At 42.6% G+C, this 20867-nt stretch overlaps 1 protein-coding gene across 1 annotated transcript in view; it reads right to left on the minus strand.

Annotated features, from left to right (window-relative positions):
* LOC311599850 (pyroglutamylated RF-amide peptide receptor-like) overlaps window positions 1-11221 on the minus strand; it is a 61356-nt gene extending 50135 nt beyond the window's left edge. Inside the window, exon 1 of the mRNA XM_084785905.1 lies at window positions 10653-11221. Within this exon, the coding sequence (XP_084642031.1) occupies window positions 10653-10989 (337 nt within the window). The 5' untranslated portion in view covers window positions 10990-11221. The remainder of the gene's footprint in view (window positions 1-10652) is intronic.
* Between the last annotated feature and the right edge of the window lie 9646 nt (window positions 11222-20867).

Raw genomic sequence — 20867 nt, forward strand, 5'->3', positions numbered from 1 at the left:
CTAAAGATTATTTGACAACAAGACAAGTTAACTCCTAGCAACACCCAGCCTGCCTCAAAGAAGAAGACGAGCATCAAAGAACTTCCTAATGGTGTTGGCCTCAAATGTGGCAAACAAGCCACTGGGAAAAATGTCCTCATTTCCACCACAGACAGAATTCTGCCTAAAAATGGGCAAGTTTAGATGCAGGCTGAGTCGATGGCCAAACTCTGCCAAGATAGGGTAAGCAAGTCCTCAATAGTTCCTGCCTCGCAAATATTTCTGTGAGAGATATTGGTCCAGAAGGCTGAAGATGATGCTCCAACATTATAGAGAGTGTTGGGCCACTGTTCTGGCAGTAAACTGTCTCAGTCATTTTTTCATTTTGGAAGCTGCTAGCCTGAACTCTGGGTATACTCAAGTATTTAAGTTTTATCCCTTCTCAAATCTCTGATGGGTTTGAAGATCAGATAGTTTAGTCTTTCAATTAAGCTTAGTAGTTTAGGGGTTAAGATGTTTTTAGATCAAGATAGATGTTTTAAGTTAATAGCGATGAGATATGATGGATCTTAATCTCCATTCAGAAATTTAGACCCAACAAGCTAGGAAAGATATTTACTTAAAGTTTGCCAGATACAAATAGCCATATAACTATGAATGCAACAGTTATGTAATTCCTGATTGTCTTGTGGTTCTTCCTGCTGTATGTAGTCTATTTTACCCATGTGTGATAGTATAAATGTATATGTCAAAAACATAATAAAAAGGAGAAAAATTATCTGTAAATTGATAGAATTAGACCTGCTTTGTACAAATAGAGAATGTGTATATTTAAGATGTTATAGCATAGTGACAGTTTTTAAACTTCTTGTTACTTTACTTTTTTAGGTTTATTTTCATTTTTGACGTGTATAGGTCTTTTGCTTGCATTTTTGTGCAAATGCATTCGCATTCGTGCAGTACTGAGGAAAGTCAAAAGAGGGTGTTGACTCCCTTAGAACCAGAGTTACCCCAATGTCTGCTGGCAATTGATCTGGGTTATTCTGGAAACCAGTGGTCTTAACTACAGAGCCATTTCTTCAGCCCCTTTGGTGGTGTTGTTCTTTGTTTGTTTGTTTGTTTGTTTGTTTGAGACAGTGTGTCAAGCATCCCAGACTGACCTAGAACACTCAGTGTTGCTGAGAATGACCCTGGCCTTTGAATCCTTCTTTCACACCTCCAAAGTGCTGCAATCATGGCATGTACCCCTGTACCCCACTTATATGGTGCTGTGGTGTAATCTAGGGCCTAATAAGCATTCTGGAAAAAGGTTCTACCAACTGAGCTACATTTTCTCCCCCAGTTATTAATGATTTTTCTTTGATAAAAATACATTCTACACACAAATACACCAAATACTTAAAAAGCAACACTTTGAATTTGTACCAATTACAGTCTCCTTTCGGTGAGGTCTTGATAAGTGCTCAGCCCTTTTATTCTCACATCAGCCCTTCTGAGTGTTTTGCAAGGGTACAGGTGAAGAAACTGTATTAAAGTGTGTGTGTGTGTGTGTGTGTGTGTGTGTGTGTGTGTGTGTGTGTGTACCCCAATGTCAAACATTGTGTTTGTCAAGTTATATCATTAGCTGATTCTAAATGCATTTAAGTTTCACAAGGAATTTTTAAAAATATTCATATCTTTTCAGGCTATAATGAAGATTTTTTTTCCCTCTCTTGGTTCCTTCCTTATTTTTTTAGACAACATCTCACCCAATAACTGGGGATGGTCCCGAATTTGCATTAATCTTGCTGCCTCCATCACCCACGTACCTGAATTGTAAGCATGAACCACCATACCTGGCTTTGAAAGAGATAGGTGAAAAATAAAAATAACCTTTTTAAGACTTGTTATATTTTTAATGATGTGTCTGTGTACCGAGTGTGTGCAGGTACTAGAGTTCCAGGTCATTGTGAGCTGCCTGACATGGTTGCTTGGAACCCACTTCCTGTCCTCTGTAGGAAAAACAAGTGAGCCTAACCCCTGAACAATCTCTCCATTTCCAAGGTGTAAATATTACATGCATGTTAATGTCAAGCTAGAAACCCTAAGAACTGGATACATATTAATATTTTTTGCTAAAATTCAGCAAGTTGTACAACCTAGAACTTTGCCATATAATTCTACTGCTTCTTCTAACACTACAGGGACAGCATCGGGCATTTCTTTATAACTCTTCTCTGCATTGTCCTCTAATGGGGCTGAGCTAAGGCCAGGCATGTATGGTGCCTGGCCTTGTATAGTAAATACAGCAATTAATAAATCGGAGAACAGAATTGGCAACCAAGGCTGTAGGATTCCACTAGACACATTTGTTTTTCTACCCTACACTGCCTTTGTCTTTCTCCCAGGCGAAGCACAGACTCACTGTCTTTCCAGACTTCCATTATATGAATGACTTAAAGTCTAATGGGTACATATATAAATTTCTTAGAAACTCAGTCATAGGAAGAATGAGTGAGGTCTGTTTTAATTTGAGTTTTGTGAAATCACATAAAACAGTAAGCTTTTACCTGTGTACTTCAGTACTAGTCACTGGAAAACTGCAGTTTTCAGATGCGAACAGAAGCGAGCTTAGCTTCTGCTGAATCTTTCTCAGCACCAGAGGCTGAGAGAAAACTCTATCCTCTGACCTACGATGATGCCGCAGCAAGAACTGGCAGTCAGAAAAACTAACAGCGTGGGAGTTGGTCCACCACAGAGAACATAAACACAAAAGGGGGTGGCAGAGAGTGATGTCCATCCCAGGTGGGTTCATCTTGATCTCAAAAAGCCTACTTTAGGACTTTAGCTATGGAGAAGAACATAAAAGAAACCAAAGGCAGCAGATGTCTGTCTGAAGATCTTAGAGACCCCGTCAATTGAATTCAGCCCCCACAGATGCTTATGAGAAACGGTATGAAACACATTGGACAGCCCTGCTCATTCTTCTCCTCCAGAAAAACTTCTCTTCCAGCAGCCAAGCATTTCCCCAGCAGGCTTACAGCTAATGGGGTCACAAGTGTCTCTGCTGCGGCTGGTAGCTCAGCTTGCCACACTTGTCATACATGTAGTCATTAAAGGTGATCAACCCACATCCTTGAAACCATATGACTCCACCCAGACTCAGGGAGTTTACTACCCACACAGAAAGACTAAGCAAGATCTACATGGTACTAGAAATTTGTGGCCCCAGTCCCAGAAAAAGACAGGAAACCTGAAGGTCAAATTGACCAGTAGCACAGTCAATGATTCACTCTGCTGGAGGAGAGCACTCAGGGCCGGGTATTAAAGGCCATAATAGTTCAGCCTGTGTTGAGGTGACAAGTTCTAAGACCAACTGAAACCAAAGTCAGGAGATGGTTGGAAATATTTTCCCATGAGAAAGGGGTAAGAAACTATCCTGAGTAGTGAGGTATCTCTAGGAATCCTGTAAACTCAGGTTGCATGCTGAAGCCTACATAGTCTGGGTGAAGACTGTTAAATCGCCCAGTGTGCCATAGCAGAGATCCCCTGCCTAATCTACTTATTTCCCCCAAGTCATTCAGTTAGGAGTGAGTCAAGCCCTCCCCCACAAGCTCTCCTCCAGCTTGTAACCACCACAGGGCACAAGGTAATGTCTGAAAAGGGAGTTCCATAGTTTGGGCCACACATTAAGGGTACAAGGAAAATTTTCAGGCTTTGTCATTACTGTTTTGGCCTCTAGTGTAACTCTAACTACAATTGACAGAAGCAGAAAGGCTCTCCCGAATAAAAACCTCTGGCTGCTACTGCTACCCTTTCATCTCTCAGGAAAACTTAGTGTACCAAACTGATGCTAGCAAAGAGCAGCCAGAGGCTTACCACATAGCCCAACTCCTCACTTCACCTCAAGAATAACTCCTGCTGATGTCCTTTATTTTTTGTACTTTTCTTTTTAAAAGACTGTTTTCAACAGCTGCCATCATTCCTGTTAATATATTTCAAAAGAAAACCCACAGCAGTCCTGATTTTACAACAGTTTCACCATGTGTAAATTTCTAAAGTATCATAGAAAAGCGGAACTTATAACAAACATAACTGATGGTTTATAATCCCTAACTGAGTAATAAGGCTGGAGGAGTGCCAGGCTATCATTCTGAAAAGGTATTACAAATTAATACCATTTTCTAAAAACTAGCCTGATACAATAAGCATGGTGCACACTCTTTCTTTTCCTCTCTCCTGTCTTCCTCCCTTTTAGTCAAAGCCCATTACATATCTCATATAAAGTCACATGCATAACTCTGCTTATTAACAGAAGATGCAGGTGCTGTTCTAATGACGTCTGAGAGACATCCCCCTGCATCATCCACCTACAACACTCCCTGTGGCAGCAAGTAAAACAGACTGGAAACCTTTGATGTGGGGTGTGCTAATTACAATGAGGTCATGTTCTCTAGAAAGGAGATTATTAATTATTCTCCTCTGTATGTCTTGAATTTCAACCCATTTCTATAAGCACATATGTGTGTGTGCTCATGTGTATGCTTGCACAGGCACTGAGGTGTATATGGCATGTGGTGTGAATATATTATGTATGTGTGGTATGTGTACACATGTGTATACAAGAGTATGCTCACCTGTGTGTGGATGTGTGGGGGCCAGAGGTTGATCCTAAGTCATCTTGAAAGGCCCCCCAAAAAGGTTAAGGCTTCAATAAAGATATACCAGACTGCATGTAATGCAACTGCCATCAGTCTTTGCTGGATTCCTTTTACGTATTACCCTCTACATTTTGTAAGCATTTTTAAATTCTATTCCCCAAATATATTAAATACAAAACCTAGCTGGTACATGTGGCCCGGACTGCACTATTCATCATTTCTTTAGTTTAACCTTGTTGGTACTATAGGCATTCCCGCTGTCTCCACGGTTCTCAGCCTTAGCTCTTGTCATAATGCTTCCTGGTCACTGGAACGTTGAAAGCATAACAGGAGTATTCACACTCGCACCGGTGAATTCCATACCTGTATGGGCAGGAATTGGGTATCTATACCTTGGAAAACTCAAAGGGTTCCTAGTGTTGTTAAGATTAAGGACCATTCCTTCTTTCCCTATGAGCACCTTTCAAAAGGAAGCCATCTGTGATGTACACTCTAGAGCTTGCCACCATCACTTGGGATATCTTTGGAACCTCTTCTTTTTTTGAAACTGCTTGTAGCTAATTTTCCATCCACCATTAGAAAAATTACTGTCACTGTCCACACAAGCCTGTGGGAGGAGTCACTGAGTTCTGTGTGTTCAAAAGACTGCCCTGTCCTCACTGCACCCATGGTGCAAGAAATGGGCACAGGTCACTGCAGGCTTCTTCCAAACACTCCTGTCTCTGCTTATTAATGGCAGATTCTGGAATTGGAACTGATTTTCCACTTCCTTCTGGAAGACCTTCAGAACAGTCCCACTGTGCCTTAAGCTTTTATGTCCCTTAGTTACATCTCTCTCCTGGAGCCACCCTTGTCCCCAGTCTCAACCCATCAGGATCAACCCAACAGGCTGAGTCCTGTTCCTTGCCATCCAACACCATGCTGGAACCCTGAACTCCACTAATCGCCTCACATCTCCCATCTCTTCCCTCAACGCTCCCTTCCCCTTCTTGATGTTCCACAAAAACACTGTTTCCTCACACCTATAGCACACCTGAAAAAAATGCTGAATACCTGTGTGATTCAGAGTGCAGTGATTAGAGTTGAGACTGGGCAGAAGCGCGAGATTAAGATGAGGGCATTCGGATGCTGAGAGGATGCCTAGAGGATGTGCTATGGTAAAAGCATCCGCTGGCAGATCAGGTGTGAGACCACTCCTTCAAGGAATAATTAGCACGGAGCTTAGAGTCTGCCAGAAGTGAGACCTGACAGTAACCTCTACACAGAAAGGAATCATGAAAGAAGCGATTGCGCACTGCTTCCGTGCTCGTGCATCAAGACGGGACTGTTAAAAGTAAAAAGAGTATAGAAATGCAAAGGGAGTAAAAGGAACATAGGAGTTAATGAGGACTAGAGAAAGGTGCTCGGGAGAATTGGTCGGAGCAAGATCCATTATTCTGAACTTAGCTAGAAACAAAACACATTTGGTCAGTGAAGCAAGCGAGGGGGATGCTTAACACACCATAAAGAAAGATAAGCCCCTCAGGAACAGTCATAGGGGAGGGGAATAAGGGGAAAATGGGAGGGAGGGAAGAATGGGAGGATACAAGGGATGGGATAACCATTGAGATGTAACAAGAATAAATTAATAAAGGAGAAAAAAATGAAAAAAAAAAGAAAGATAAAAGGTGAAGGAAGAAAGAGCTAGTGTGAAGAGTCTGGAAAAAAGGACGTGCAGCCCTGGCATCTGGCTACACAGACCCAAAGGAAAGCAGATAGAACCCCATCTCAGTCCACCCCCATGCTACAAGCTGTGGAAGGTATGCTAAGGCAGAGAAGCCCCACTCCTGCCAGCCCTGAGAATTCCTAGGGTACAATGACTGAGCCAAAGGAATATGGTTTGAGAAAAAGCATTGCCCACCAGCTCAGCTCCTGCCAAACACTGAATGTAACTGCTGCAAGTCAGGGGCGTCTCCTAAGGAATGAGATTCAGGCAAATCAACTCGTTTTTAACGGACACACTGACTCACACAGCAATAGAAGCAGCACAACGTCTTTGCTCAGGGGTAGGATGGAAGAGGCTGGCTGCTGTTTTCATTTGCTTGGCTCTTTGTTTTGCAGGCGTAATTTGTAGCTGTTGATTTCCGTGGTGTAAATAATCCCACTAGGGATAATTTTAGGCCCATTACAAGACATCCTGACACAATCCCTGCGTAGAGCTGTTCAGCACCACCAGCTTCAGAAGTCAGCGCAAGCTGGATCTGAGTTGAGAGCTATGGTCCGGACTTGGGCTCACACAAGCAGTTTCTAAGAGCCCTTCAGGAGAGTCTCTATGTAGGCAGGTCTGACAAGAGCTGCTTACAGCAGTGCACACTAAGCTTCCAGTCACACAAACATCAGCTGAGGATCTTGGTAAACTGCTCGCTCAGCAGGCGCTTCGGTCCCTAGGAAGGGAGATGTGCTACTTAGTTCTTTGTCACCTTGACACAAGCTAAAGTTGTTTGGGAGGAAGAAACCTTGATTATGAGCTGGCTTCCATCAGATTGCCTGCAGGCGAGTCAGCAGGGCATTTTCATGATTAATGACTGCTGTGAGGGCTCACTCTTGGAGGGGGGTCAGTGTCACTCCTGGGAATATGATTTTAGGTGGTCTAAGCAAGCCTATCTTGAGTTCTTGTCCTGCCTCCCCTTTATGGTGGCTTGAGATCCAGATGTGTGAGACAAACTGATTCCTCTCCAAGTTGCTTTTGGTTTTATCCCAGCCATGGAAAGGAAATTAGGACTGGAGAGACATGAGCTTCAGGGAATGGCAGCCATTCACAGACTAGTGCTGTCAAAGTCGTTAGAAGAGAAATGTTTAGAAAATGCATGAACTTAGAGCTCATAAGTTATATATGACAAGGCTAAACAAGTGCTTTATTTTACTCAAATGCATTTTACTCCTTAAGTCTGAGTTAGATGCTGGTATCATTAAAAACAAAAACTGTGTTCATAGCTTCTCTTGGGAAATGAGAGGGGAAGAGAAATGGAAATAGTGATTACACTACAAAACGTGACAGTCCCACCCACAGCTCTGGAGGAGGCTGTTTGCCCTTCTAGGAGGCAGCTTCCATCCTGTCACTGCCTGTCCCACCTTATCCCTGGTGCCATTTGAGGGATATTTATATTTTACACTTTTACATAACATTCTCCTCCTCACTTACAATAGCCTTCTTCTCCTATTTCCTATGATTTCCCACATATCAGCTGTGTATTCCTGAAACACCTTACACAGTGTTCTTAAAACATCAGACCTTTCTCTCCCCAGACTCTGAACTGACCATGCTCCTACAGCACAGCCCTTCCTCCTCTGTGGAAAATAACCCAAATCGTTCTTCAAGAGCCAGCTCAAACAACATAGCCTCGGAAAGCCTTCCCAATTTTCCCATGCTCCAAGAGCAGACTGGATCTTCTTCTAAATATTAAATACTGTCTTGAGCTATTCGGGGTATATTCTATTCTCTGAGGCCCCACAAGGATATGGCTAAGCATTATTTGCTTTTACGATCTCAATGAAAAAGCAGTTTGCCACATAGCAGATGCTTAATCATCTTATCAAATTAATAAATTAAGAATTATGTTTTCAAACTATGGCACCAGCCAAGGACAATATGTGCAGTAAGCTTCGAACCCCTACCCAGATCTAGCCAATGGACAGACAGGACATTCTCCACCGTTGAGTGGAGAGTGGGGTCTGACTTTCACACGAACTCTGGTACTCCATATTTGACCATGTCCCCTGGATGAGGGAGGCCTGGTGGCACTCAGAGGAAGGATAGGAGCCTACCAAGAAGAGACTTGATACCCTATGAGCATATACAGGGGGAGGAGGTCCCCCTCAGTCACAGTCATAGGGGACGGGAGTAGGGCGAAAATGAGAGGGAGGGAGGAATGGGAGGATACAAGGGATGGGATAACAATTGAGATGTAATATGAATAAATTAATACAATATATTTAAAAACAATAAAAAAGAAATATGTTTTACCTCTCATTTGCTTGGATTGTCTTTTGCCAATTTACCAAATGAATTTTGCAATGCTATCCTAATCTATATGCAAGTTACTTCTCTCCCATATCCTTTTACAGCCCCTCTGTAGACTTTTCTTCTGTTTCGTTTTGTTGTTGGTCATTCAATATATGGAATATTATTCATTCCATAAGTCCTGACCTAGATAAATAAGGACAGGCCACCTATCATTGAACACTTCTTAATACCATCTACTTCCATGACATGGCATGTTTCTGGTTTTTGAGACAGTTTCACACTGCTACCAGAAACATGAAATCCTCCTGCCTCTCCACCTCCCTTGGACAGCGATTAGAGATATGTGCTACAATACTTGGGACAATCACCATTTCCAAACCACACTTTATTTTTACACCATAAAATACGATATAGTATTTTACCATATAAAATATAAGAATGGCATATGATCCTTGCTTAATAGTTGGAGGCTAAATAAATGAATAAATATGTAGTTGGGAGCTAGGGTGACATATCTCCCCAGAGAGAATGCCCAGGTTACCCAACACCTCTTAGAGAAGACCTATGGCCTTTCTGAGCATCATCCCTCAGCAGAGGATCTGCCTCACTCTACTTGCAAACTTCTCCCAATTTTAATATGTTATTTAAAAACTGGGACCCAGACATGCTCAGTTAGCTTGTGTTAGAGCCAAAGTAGTAAACCTGGTCTTTTCATAGCCAGCAAAGATCCTCACTGCTTGTGCTCACTGTCACAATGATGATATAACCACCTAATAGAAAAATATATATTTCTAAATATGTGTATGAACATGGAAAGTAGTGACTCTTCGACTTCTCCTCAAAAAGCAAGGTCTATTTGATAACCCAGAATTCTCCCATTGAGTTGACAGAATTAGCTTTAATGGGTTAACTCTAGATGCCCAAATGCAGTTATTTCATCAGAGAGAGAATACAAAAAGCTTCTAATTTATAATCAGTTTACAATGACCTATACCCTGGATCACTTTCAAATCAATGCTATGCACTCAACATCTTATGCTTTTCAGAAAATCCATCATGGATGAAATGACAGTCAGCAATTTAGTATCCTTATTTCCAACAATTAATGCAACTCAAGTTTATAAAAAAAAAAAAACGATGTTGAAAGTATTCACTGGTAATCCCCCCAGTGGTAGGTAAGGTGAGATTTAAAAAAAAAAAAAAAGCCTCCACATATTTAAAGAAATTAGCCTAGGGGTAGAAACAGCAGAGTGAGAAGGCATAATGATGTATTTCTCATACATTACAATCACTTTCTAAGAATCTCAGCACACCCACAGGATACAGCACTCAAGAAGGCAAGAGTAGAACTAATGCTTCCTGTCCAAGGTGCCCTGGAAGAGATGACTGCTGAAGGGCCTCCAGGAACCCAGTGCCCTACTGTTCCTCTATTCCACCCACTTGTGACTCTAGTTTTTGTCATTTCTTTGCCATTCCTACCTCATGTTCTAATGAAGGGCAATTTCACCTGTGAAGAGTGAACATGTTTACTAAACCAAGACATTTTTTTCTGCAATATGTATTTGCTGTGAAAGGTGTCAAGCCCGTGTATTAGCTAATACATGCAAACACCTGTCTGTGAACCACATAAGCAACTGGGAAGGAAGCCTGGAAGTTGAGGGAAAAGAGAGAACAACTTACCTTTCCGATTTTTTTTTTATTATTTGAAAGATTATTTTAATTTTTTTTAATGGTTTATTTTAAAGTTTGTGGGAGAAACCTGGTAGTTATGGAAAGGAGCTGAAATGAGTGAGGAATCACCACTTCCCTGGACTGTACTTAAATCTTACCGCACCCAATATATCTACGGGGCAAGGACGGATGCTGGACCCACGCAGAAGTGGCAAAGAAAAAAAAAAAAACAAACAAAGAAACAAACGCGCCCTCAGCAAGTAGGTACTGCGGAGAAGTTCCAAGAATTCAGGAGGTCTCTTCATGGAGAAACAAAAGGCGACCAAAAAGGAGACTGGGAGAGGCAGGGACCTCCTTACCGCCCAGCCAGGTGTCTGAGACGTTCTGGAGCATGGTGACCGGAATGCAGAAGAAGACGATGAGCAAGTCGCTGAGCGCCAGAGAGCAGATGAAGATATTGGTGACCGTGCGCATGGCCTTGCTACGGGTCACCACATAGACCACCAGGGCATTGCCGAAGAGCGCCAGGGCGAAGATGAGCAGGCCTGCGAGCAGGAGGGCCAGCCTGGCGCGCGCCGGCAGCTGCGGGGTGAGCACCAGCGGCCGCAGCCCATAGCGCGCGATGAACTGCGCGCGTGTCAGGTTGTGCAGCTGCAGCAGCGCCGAAAGCTGCTCCGCGGTCAAGTTCCACGGCATGCCGGGCTCCGGAGCTGCCGCTTCCGCGCGTGGGGCTGCCCGAGGCCAGAGAGACGCCGGAGAGAAGCCGCACCAGTGGGAGCCGCAAGAGAGAAGCTAGCAGTGGCCAAAGCAAAGTCAGAGCCGCCAGCCAAACTGTTTGCAGTTCTGAGAAAGTTCCCAGCCAGGCGCTGCGATCCTCAGAAATCTCGCAGCCCCAAGTGAGGCTCAATGTCCAGTTTTCTGGACCCTTGTGGAACTGAACCCCGCCCCTCCGCACACTCCACAGCCCCTGGAGGGCCGCCTCACCCAACATTCAGCATTCAGCATCCGGTCTCGCTAGGAGCCACCCAGAGCTCTATTGCCCCAGCCCAGGCTATTGATGCTAAAACAAAAACTGCTGTCGAGGTTATAAAAAGCCTTTTGGTTCTCCTCTTGTGAAATCATGTATGGACCATAACTACCCATAGCAAAGTGGGCTTTACGCATTTTTCGTATTGAGATAATAATTACAGAAGAGAAGCTGTAGTCATAATAAGAGGGGCTCACCCACACTCAGCTTTCTCTGTTGTGTTTTAATTGTGTATACTACAATACAAAGCCAGACATTTGACATAGATAAACGTGTGTGTGTGTGTGTGTGTGTGTGTGTGTGTGTGTGTGTGTGTGTGTAACAAACGGGGGAGGGTGTTGAGATGGAGAGGGAAGAGACAGGCGCACAAGCAGGCAGGCAGGCAAAAGGGCAGATGGGCAGATGGGCAGGTGGGCAGATGGGCGACAGACACTGGCTTTGTCCTGGTTGCAGGATCAGATTCCTGGAACCGGCACCTGAGTCAAGATACAAAACTTTATCACCATCCAGATCTCACTCTGGGACTTCTTTGTGGTCACACTCTTCCCTCCGTCACCTCTAACTTCTAGCCATCTCTGCAAGAATGTAGTATCAACAGAATCTCATAACGCATACTGTGTGTGTGTGTGAAAGAGAGAGAGAGAGAGAGAGAGAGAGAGAGAGAGAGAGAGAGAGAGAGAGAGAGACAGAGACAGAGAGAGAGAGAGAGAGAGACAGAGAGAGAGAGAGAGAGAGAGACTTCGATCTCCTTCCCCTTGACCCAATCTGTCGTGAGGTTTATTGCAGACATGGACCAGTTTATTTATCCATTTACTCACTGTAAAACAGTTGGGTTTCTCTGGCTTTAGCCTGTTACTGATGAAACTGTTATGAAGAATACAAACTGGTTTTGTATGGATATAGTTTGCACGTCTATTATGGAAAACACTAAGAAGTTTGTCTAGTCTGTGATGTCATGGTCCTGGCTTGTTTGTTTGTTTGTATCAGCTCAACACAAGGTAGAGGTATTAGAGAAAAGGAAACCACAGTTTAAAAAAAAAGTGCTTCCATCAGCTGGCCTACAGGCAAGCCCCAAAAGTATTGTCTTGATTACTGACTGGTGATGGAGGTCCCAGCTCACTGTGTACACAGGGTCACCACAGGTAGGTGGTTCTGGAGGGTATAAACAATCAGACTGAGCAAGCCAGTAAGCAGTACCATACTCTGCCCTTGTATCAGTTCCTGCCCTCAGCTCCTGCCTTGAGTTCCTGCCCTGACTTCCCTCAGTGACGGAGTGTGAGCTGAGAGTTGTAAACTGATGTATACCCCTTTCTCTTCAAGTTGCCTTTGGTCACAATTTCTGGGAGCAATCACGTACGGGACTGGCAAAAAGCAAACAAGTAAGCAGCCTGCTCAGTTTTACATGGCTTACGAATGGGTATTAGCTCTGGTTTAGGCAAAGCCCCAAAGATTTTGCCTCAGGTCTGCTTATTGTCGCTATACTGCCTTCCTATCCCTGTTCCGTGTGCCTGGCATAATGCAGTTGAGCATGGATAGACCCTCACTGCCTATAGTGTAATATTCCTCCACAGGTGCTACTCTCTCTGTTGGGCAGACTTCCTACAGATGACTTTAAAATTCCTGTCAGTGGTTTCTGAATTGATTCGGGTAATTTAAAAACCCTCCTGCAATACAGCAAAAACTGTTAGGAGCTCTATGACCCTCCCTGTGAATTACACCAAGCAGAAAACTAAGACTGAAAAAAATTAATAATCAAAGAAATACTAGGTTTAGTCCAAGGATGAGGTCCAGGTGTACACTACGATAAGAAAGACCATATGACTATAGAAACAAAAAAATGCATATCTATACAAAACAGACACCTATTCCTTAGAAAAGCCTTGACATAAAAATCCTCTTGCTTTGAACATATACATTTGAAATAAGAAAAAGATAAACCTTCTACTTTTAACTCATAATGAGCATATAGATAAAACCACTGCCTTAAACTTATAATAAACAAAAGTGTCTAGTTAGATATAGTCCTAATGAAAGGGCTTAAAAATCAATAGTCCTACTATCACTTCCTTTTAATGTAATGCTGTATCTATTTTTGAATGAGAAATTTTTCATAGCTATTATTAAAAACCCAGAACAGAAATAATGGTTGATTTTTTTTCATTCACCATCCATAAAACATGTGTCTCTCTGTCTGATTGTCTAAGTCTTTATGTATGCTTATGAATGATCTGTGGGATGATCTATGTTTGTGTGCATGTATGGTTTTCTCTTTCCTTCTTTTCACTGCAACCAGCGGCCCCAAATAGCAAGGCTACCAGCCTGAGAGTTTACAAGAGAGAGATTCTGAGAGAAGTTAAGAGCACTGGCTGTTCTTCCAAAGGTCCTGAGTTCAATTCCCAGCAACTTCATGATGGTTCACAGCCATCTGTAATGAGATCTGGTGCCCTCTTCTGGCCGCCATGGACACCAAAAAATAATTCTAAAATCATTTAGGAAATGGCCCCAGAGTTAGGAAGGGATACAACATATTGTGCATTGAAAAGCTAGATCTAGTTCCAAAGCTTTTCAGTAAGAGGCGGGTGTCTGGGACTGGCCTTCTAGTGCCCACCCTCACACAGAGCCTTCAGACAGTATGCTTGCTCATTCAAAAGCTAAGGAACCAGAGCTCCCAGCTGCCACTGCTGACTAGAGAACCAAGTGTACCAATTTGAGCCAAGGGTACAAATCTCATTTCTTTTTATGACCTTTAAGCTTTCTCCAAATATAACTCTTGAATATTTCTTCTACAGTGATTTAGAATGACCTGTTATTGTAGTAATTTTATCTTCACCTGTTAAAAAAATTCAAGATCTGTAAGAGGAAATGGAAAAAAATCTATTGACCCCCAATTCTTCTTATTTCTACTGTTCTACTGTTCCCTATTGTTATGCCAGGATTTCCTACTGAATAAGCCCTTTCCTTTTAAAATTCACACACATACACACACACACACACACACACACACACACACACACACACACACCACATACATGCACACACAAACACATGTGAATATACACACATGCACACAGAATGTATACATACATTCCCACACAAATACGAACACACACATGAAGTGGAAGTTTCTGGTTTCTTTGAAGACTCAGTTGTGTCACATGGTGTTTTGCTGGGAGCTGTCCTGTGATAGAATGTGTGGTGTTTGAAAGGAGTAAACAGAAACCCCGTCGACACTGGGACAGCGCACTTTGCATTGATACACTGCTGTGCCCTGCAACTCTTTGCTGGTCTTTGTTGGGGTTCGCTGGTCTTCACTTCCCAGACAGAAATGTTCCAGAGAACTTTTCATGGGACTCAGGTTGCTGGCCGCTTCTGCTGACTTGTTCTGATTCGGCCTCACCTCGCTGTTTCTGCTGGATTGAGCCACCACTATGGGTTCCTGTTTCTGTTTGGTGTTGGCTATTGGACTAGACTGCTGCTATCCTGACAACACATGGCAGAATTGGCCCAAGGAACTACATCTAAACAGGTGCATAACCCCTTTCTCCTTCCTCTGGTCCATGGATTAAAAGTGAGGTTAAAGTGCTTAAGAACCCTAAATAAAGTAGGTTTTGAAAAATCTAAGCCTACACACATGTGTTGTAGAAAAAGATATCAGACGTTCAAGAGATTCTTTCCCAACCCTTTCCTAAATAATCAACACAGAAACCTTTTAAAATTATAAAGGCACAGTAATTGGGCAGGTATCACCCCTTTATGCTATTTTGCTATTTTCCAGCTACACACCCTAAGTTATCATAATGATTTCTTCCTGGTTCACTTCTGTTTCATCAGTCTGTCCTCATGGTCCTTGCTGCCCCATGGCGACTTCCTTCTCTCTGGCTTCCTCTCTTCCTGCTATATCTTCTGCCTCTTCTCGCTTCTTCTCCCAGCCTTGGTGTCCTTCCAAGACCGCAAGCCCAGGAAACTAAGCCTAATCTACCTCTCTTCTGCCCAGTCACTGGCTTCAGCATCTTCATTAACTTTGATTTAGGTAAAGCAAAACTCACACAACAAAGACAGGTGTATGTGAGAATATGCTTGTCAGGGAGGCAACCAGATCTTGAGGACCTAGTAGTTAACAATTAAATACATTAACAGCAACTCATGATATACACACACACACACACACACACACACAGAGAGAGAGAGAGAGAGAGAGAGAGAGAGAGAGAGAGAGAGAGAGGTCATAGGACAACTTTCAGGAGTCTATTCTCTCCTTGTTCAACTGCCTTGTAGAATCTGGAGATTAAATCTTCCAGATGAGCCATGCTGTCAGCCCTAGATAATTACTTTTTTAATTATTATTTTCTTTGTGTTTAAGAGACATTCTTCTGCTATGTTAAGAATGCTAAAATAGGAGACCAAAGGAGAAGGGAGAAGAAGGAGGTTGCGCCATCATGGGTTAGGTGGAGGAGAAGCACATGGCTGGCATGGATGGAGATTTGGCCCAGATGAAGAATATTAGCAAATAAAGAGTTGGAAAATGAAAACGGCAGTTCTGATGGCTTGCCTTGTGCTCACAGCTCACTGTGTACCAGTAGCAAGATTCCCTGGCAGGGTTATCCTCTGCTATCCAAACTGGAAGCCATGCCAGAGGTTGTATGAACTCTTAAAAATCTGTAGGAAACTACCAAGGTCCCACCATTTCCCCCCACAACAGAAACTGGCCTTTCTTTGACTGGGAGTCCTCCTGCTCCTGTCACCCCCAGTAGTTAGGGTTGGGGGGCGGGCAGGGGGATCGCTGCCCAGACAAACTTCTTTTCCTCTGCAGTGTCTTCACCACAGTCAGACTACATGCCCAGCTTACGGCTCATGCACCACAATCTCTTCTTCCTGTATATGCTCCAATAAAAAGCTTACATGAAAGAAAAAAAAAGAATGCTGAAATCAAAATACCTTCATTTCTCTTTACTAAGGAATGCCCCAATTTCCATGTTTGTTTCTGAAGGACATTTTCTGTAGATATGTCTGGGTTGGAAATTTTTTTTCCAGCATTTGAAAAAAGACTTTCTCTCTTTATTCTGTTTTCTGCAGTTTCTAAGGAGAAATCTATTGTTACTTAGATTATTTTTCCTGCAGTCATTTTTACTGTTATTTTAAGACTTTATTGTCTTTGTCCTTCAGAATTTTGTAGGTGTTACCAGACTTGGGATGATAGCCTGTGCCCCAACAAACCAGGTTCATCCACCTGTCCTAGATAAGACAATTATCCAAATAATAGGGAAAAGCAGAAAAAGATTTATTTAGTGGGATCCAGTTTGGAAGAAGGAAAATATATACTATACTCAGAGTCCTGACTTGATGTTCAAGACAGAATAGTGCCTACATAAGTGGCCTCTAGTCCATGCATGCTGTTGCCCACCGCTGATAGTTTGGTCTCTTGTGAAAGGTGGTCATTGAGTTGTCAGTCTCTGGATAGGCCAGGATTTGGGTTTTCTTTTCTCCCAGCATGGGATTCCTGGGGGAAATCTCAGTTTCCTGAAATCCATTGTTTCTGTAATCTCACAGCCACACTGAGGGACGCAAGTGTCTCTGTAAAATATCTCCATCCCTGGCTGTGCAAGTTACAGATGTGTGTCTTCATGTTGACTCTTGTTTTTTGCTTTTTTGTTTGTTTGTTTGGTTGGTTGGTTGGTTGGTTGGTTTGTTTTGTTTTGTTGGCTTTTTGGCTGTCCTGGACTCACTTTGTAGAGCAGGCTGGCCTTGAACTCACAGCAATCTACCTGCCTTCTCTTCGTGTTGACTCTTTAGGTTATCTTATTTGAGGTATCCCTGAGCCTATTGAATCCAGAACACCCCATCTTTTACTATATCTGCGGTATTTTAGCCTTTATTTCTACATATTCTTTAATTTTTTTTTAGATTTATAGATTTTTATGTGTATGAATGTTTTGCCTACGTGTGTGTATGTGAACCATTTATGTACCTAGTGCCTATGGAGGTCAGAAGAGGGAGTAGGATGCCCTGACACTGACGTTAGAGCTGACTATGAGCCACCACGTGGGTGCTGGCAAACCAAACCCTGGTCCTCTGCAAGAGCAAAGAGTTTTCTTAACTGCTGAACTGTCTCTCCAGCCCCCCACATTCCTTTTTTAAGCTCTGCTCTCTATCTCCTCCCCTTCTGGAATTTGATTGCTAGAGGGAGGGCCACAGTTTCTTTCTCATTTCTTACCTTCTCGAAGGAAATAATTCAGTTGAGAGACAAACAAAATAAACAGAAGTTCATTCACCAACATTGTAATATGCTTCAGACAGCTGAGCCAGGATGGGCAACAGTGAGTACTCTCAGATGGCAATTGCTAAAAGAGGGTTTTTTTTAAAGGAACATTGATGCAATAGCTTATTCATGGGAGTACCCTCCTCCCATCATGGGCTAGTTCTCCCCTTTCAGAGTTCTTTTACCCAAGATCTCACTTGAAAAGCTCACAAGGAGGATCAGTACTCACAATGCAAATGAAATTCTAAATAAAGCTGAGCAACAGGTATGGTAGCACTCTCCTCTGAGTCCAGCACAGGGGCAGAAGCTGGTAGATCTCAGTATGAGGCCAGCCTGGTCTACAAAGTGAGTTCCAGGACAGCCAAGACTAGCTACAAAGAAAAACTTTGCCTCAAAAAAATCAAAATAAATAAATACATAAATAAAGCAAGTTAGTTTTTCTGAGTATGCAAAGCCTTTGTTAGTGTGCATGTGTGCTAACCTGAGGAAACTCCCTTAGCACTTGAGTTAGATGTGGTGAAGAGGACTTAACTCCAGCTAATTTTCTCACAAGGGGGCGTGCTGGCCATGAGGAAACACTGCGGCAAAGATGAAACTTCTGTTTCCTTGGTTTCACGGGTAGAGATAGTCCTTTGCCTACATAGTCTCACAGGCATAAATGTCAAATCATATTATTCCCAGTGGTATTTAAGGCACCATCCACCTTTGGAAGTGTGGGGTCCAATTTCTATCTGTTGTTTCATAAAACTCAATTTTCAATGTCTATTAAAAATGTTTACAGTTGTATTAGGACAAACCTTGGTCATTGATATACACTGCTTCTACACACTAGTTCCTCATTTGTGAAAGAGCCCCAAAGCAGAAAGAAGTTCCTATTTCAACTTTAGAGGAAATGTTCACCAGCCTCTAAGCCCATCAGTATGGCATATTGGTTACATATCCATAGCAATATTCATAGCTCATTGAGTAAGTACAGATGTGTCCTAAGAATCTAAATGAAGACAAAACCATAAATGCTTCATACAAAAAGCAGAGTATGTGTGAGCCTAGGAGGGAGGCCGTACGAGTAAGAAAAGGGATCTTCACTTCCCATAGAATTTGTTCTCTGTTCTGAATTCTGACCAGCATGACAAGAATTGGTGATAAAACTGTGGCTTGCCAGCTGATAGGATATTATCAGGCTTGGAGGGCATGGGGGATGGGACCCTCCTTCATAATCAAGGACTGACACAGCAGGATCTAATTATTAGTCAGTGTAATGGGGCCTTAATGCTTTCTGGTCCTAGGGGGCAAAATGTGACATCTTGGACTGCCTGGAACATCACTGGTAGGAAAACAAACAAAAGCAAAAAGCAACAGCAACAATGAAAAAAAAAAGACCAACTATGTGATTCCAGAAGCCTCAGGCCTTACAGGATGTCTACCAGGAAGCTTTCTCGAAAGTTACCCTCCTGTAGGAGTAAGCCAAATAGGCCTGTCAATCAACTAGACAAAGTCCCTCAGAAAAGGCTGCTCAGACGAAAGAATGAAGAAATTTCAGAATTTTCTTATCTGTATCTAGAACACAGACTAGCACAGTGTTCCTTTGGGCAGTATCCAGTGTCACTGAGCTGTGCTCGGCACTGCCTCGCAGTAGACTCTGCTTACTGTTGCACCTATAACTCTGTTCCTTGTATGTTCTTCATGAAAAGTGAACGAGTAAGGAGCAGATGCTCCATGAAGAGTGGACGAGCAAGGAGCCGAGAGGAGTGCAGAATGAGACCCCAGCAAGACCCGTTAGAGCCTCAGCCCTGTTCTGGCCGTAGTTTTTCTGTATTGATCATGCTATAGACTCCCTTTCTTTGGGTTGAGCCCATGGAGCTTTCTGTCCCTTTATGCTTCTAATACTCTTTGGGTATGCACTTGTAGACTTGGCTATGAGATCTATCAATTTTTTTGGCTTCATGTGCCTCAGACTTGCCTCAGGTCATTCTGATGGATTTCAGCTCCACTCACACTTCTGTCTCCTGATACCTCCATGCCAACCCAGAACAAGTGCCCTCTTCCAGCAGGGAGGCTACACTCACGAAATGGTTACTGAGTGGCTCTGGATCCTGAAAGGGAACAGATGTTCCCCTGTGGCCATTAGCCAAGACGTGCAAGTGTTATTTTGGGTTTTGAAGACATGACTCCTCCGCGTGTCTCCATAGTTTAACTGGAAAAACTCACACTATGTCTCAGCAAGGCGAGCACACTTTATACATGTATTGGCAAAGAAATTGAGCTGGGCATCCACCAGCCAATACATTTCTGAAATCAGACAAGGTGTCCAATACCCTTTCCAAACTCCCAAATAAAAGGGGTGTACCACAACACTTTGCTGAGTTTACTTGCAGAACTTGGCTCTCACAAGCCAAGGTAAGTTCACAATCGGGCAAAGTACACTTCATGTGGATCCCAGGCTGTACTTGTAGAAGCTGGCTCCTGCCAGTCAAGAACATTCCAGAATCATGCACAGTTTATTATATATGATTCCCAGACTTCCAGGTAACAGGACACCCAATCATTCATTTCTTTCTAGTTTTTAAATTTTAGTTACTTTAATTTTATGTGAAGTAGTGTTTTGTCTGTATTTATGTCTGTGCGAAGGTGTTGTATCCCCTGGAATTATAGTTACAGACAGTTCATGAGCTACCATGTGGGTGCTAGTAATTGAACCCAGAACCCCTGGAAGAGAAGGCGATGCTCTTAACCACTGAGTTATCTCTTCAGCTCCCATTTGTATTTTTTATAAGACTCAGGCATGCCTTCTCCATGGGCACCTTAGTCTTCCTTTCTCTCCTAGATTGCGTTCTCTCTCTTTTGATAGCCATTGGTTTGCCATTCATAAGTATCCTCCATGATTAGGAAAAAATTGAAACTTAAAAAAAACTGGTAAACTAAGCGGAGAAGTTGATATTTTATCTCATTTGTTAGTTACTGAACAAATGATATCAAGTAAGATAAAAAGTCCCTGATGCATACAGAAAATGCTGCCACGTAATGCTGGTTATGTCTCAGAGAAAACATGGTAAACTGGAGTTTAATGTGATTCTGTAGCTCGATGGAAAAAAACAAAACATGGTCAGACCTGCCCCATGTGTAGGTTTCTTCCAGCTTTAAACTCAAATCACACCAAAAATTTTGTAAAGAGAAGGCAGAAAGAAACCAACAAATCAAGTATTAGAAACAGATTAAACAATTATATCTTATATAGATGCATTTCTGGTTTAAAAAATTGTTTTTTCTTTGCCATAAAATATACTTTACATG

Source organism: Acomys minous (assembly GCF_964271855.1).
Source record: "Acomys minous genome assembly, chromosome: 6".
Taxonomy (NCBI): Eukaryota; Metazoa; Chordata; class Mammalia; order Rodentia; family Muridae; genus Acomys; species Acomys minous.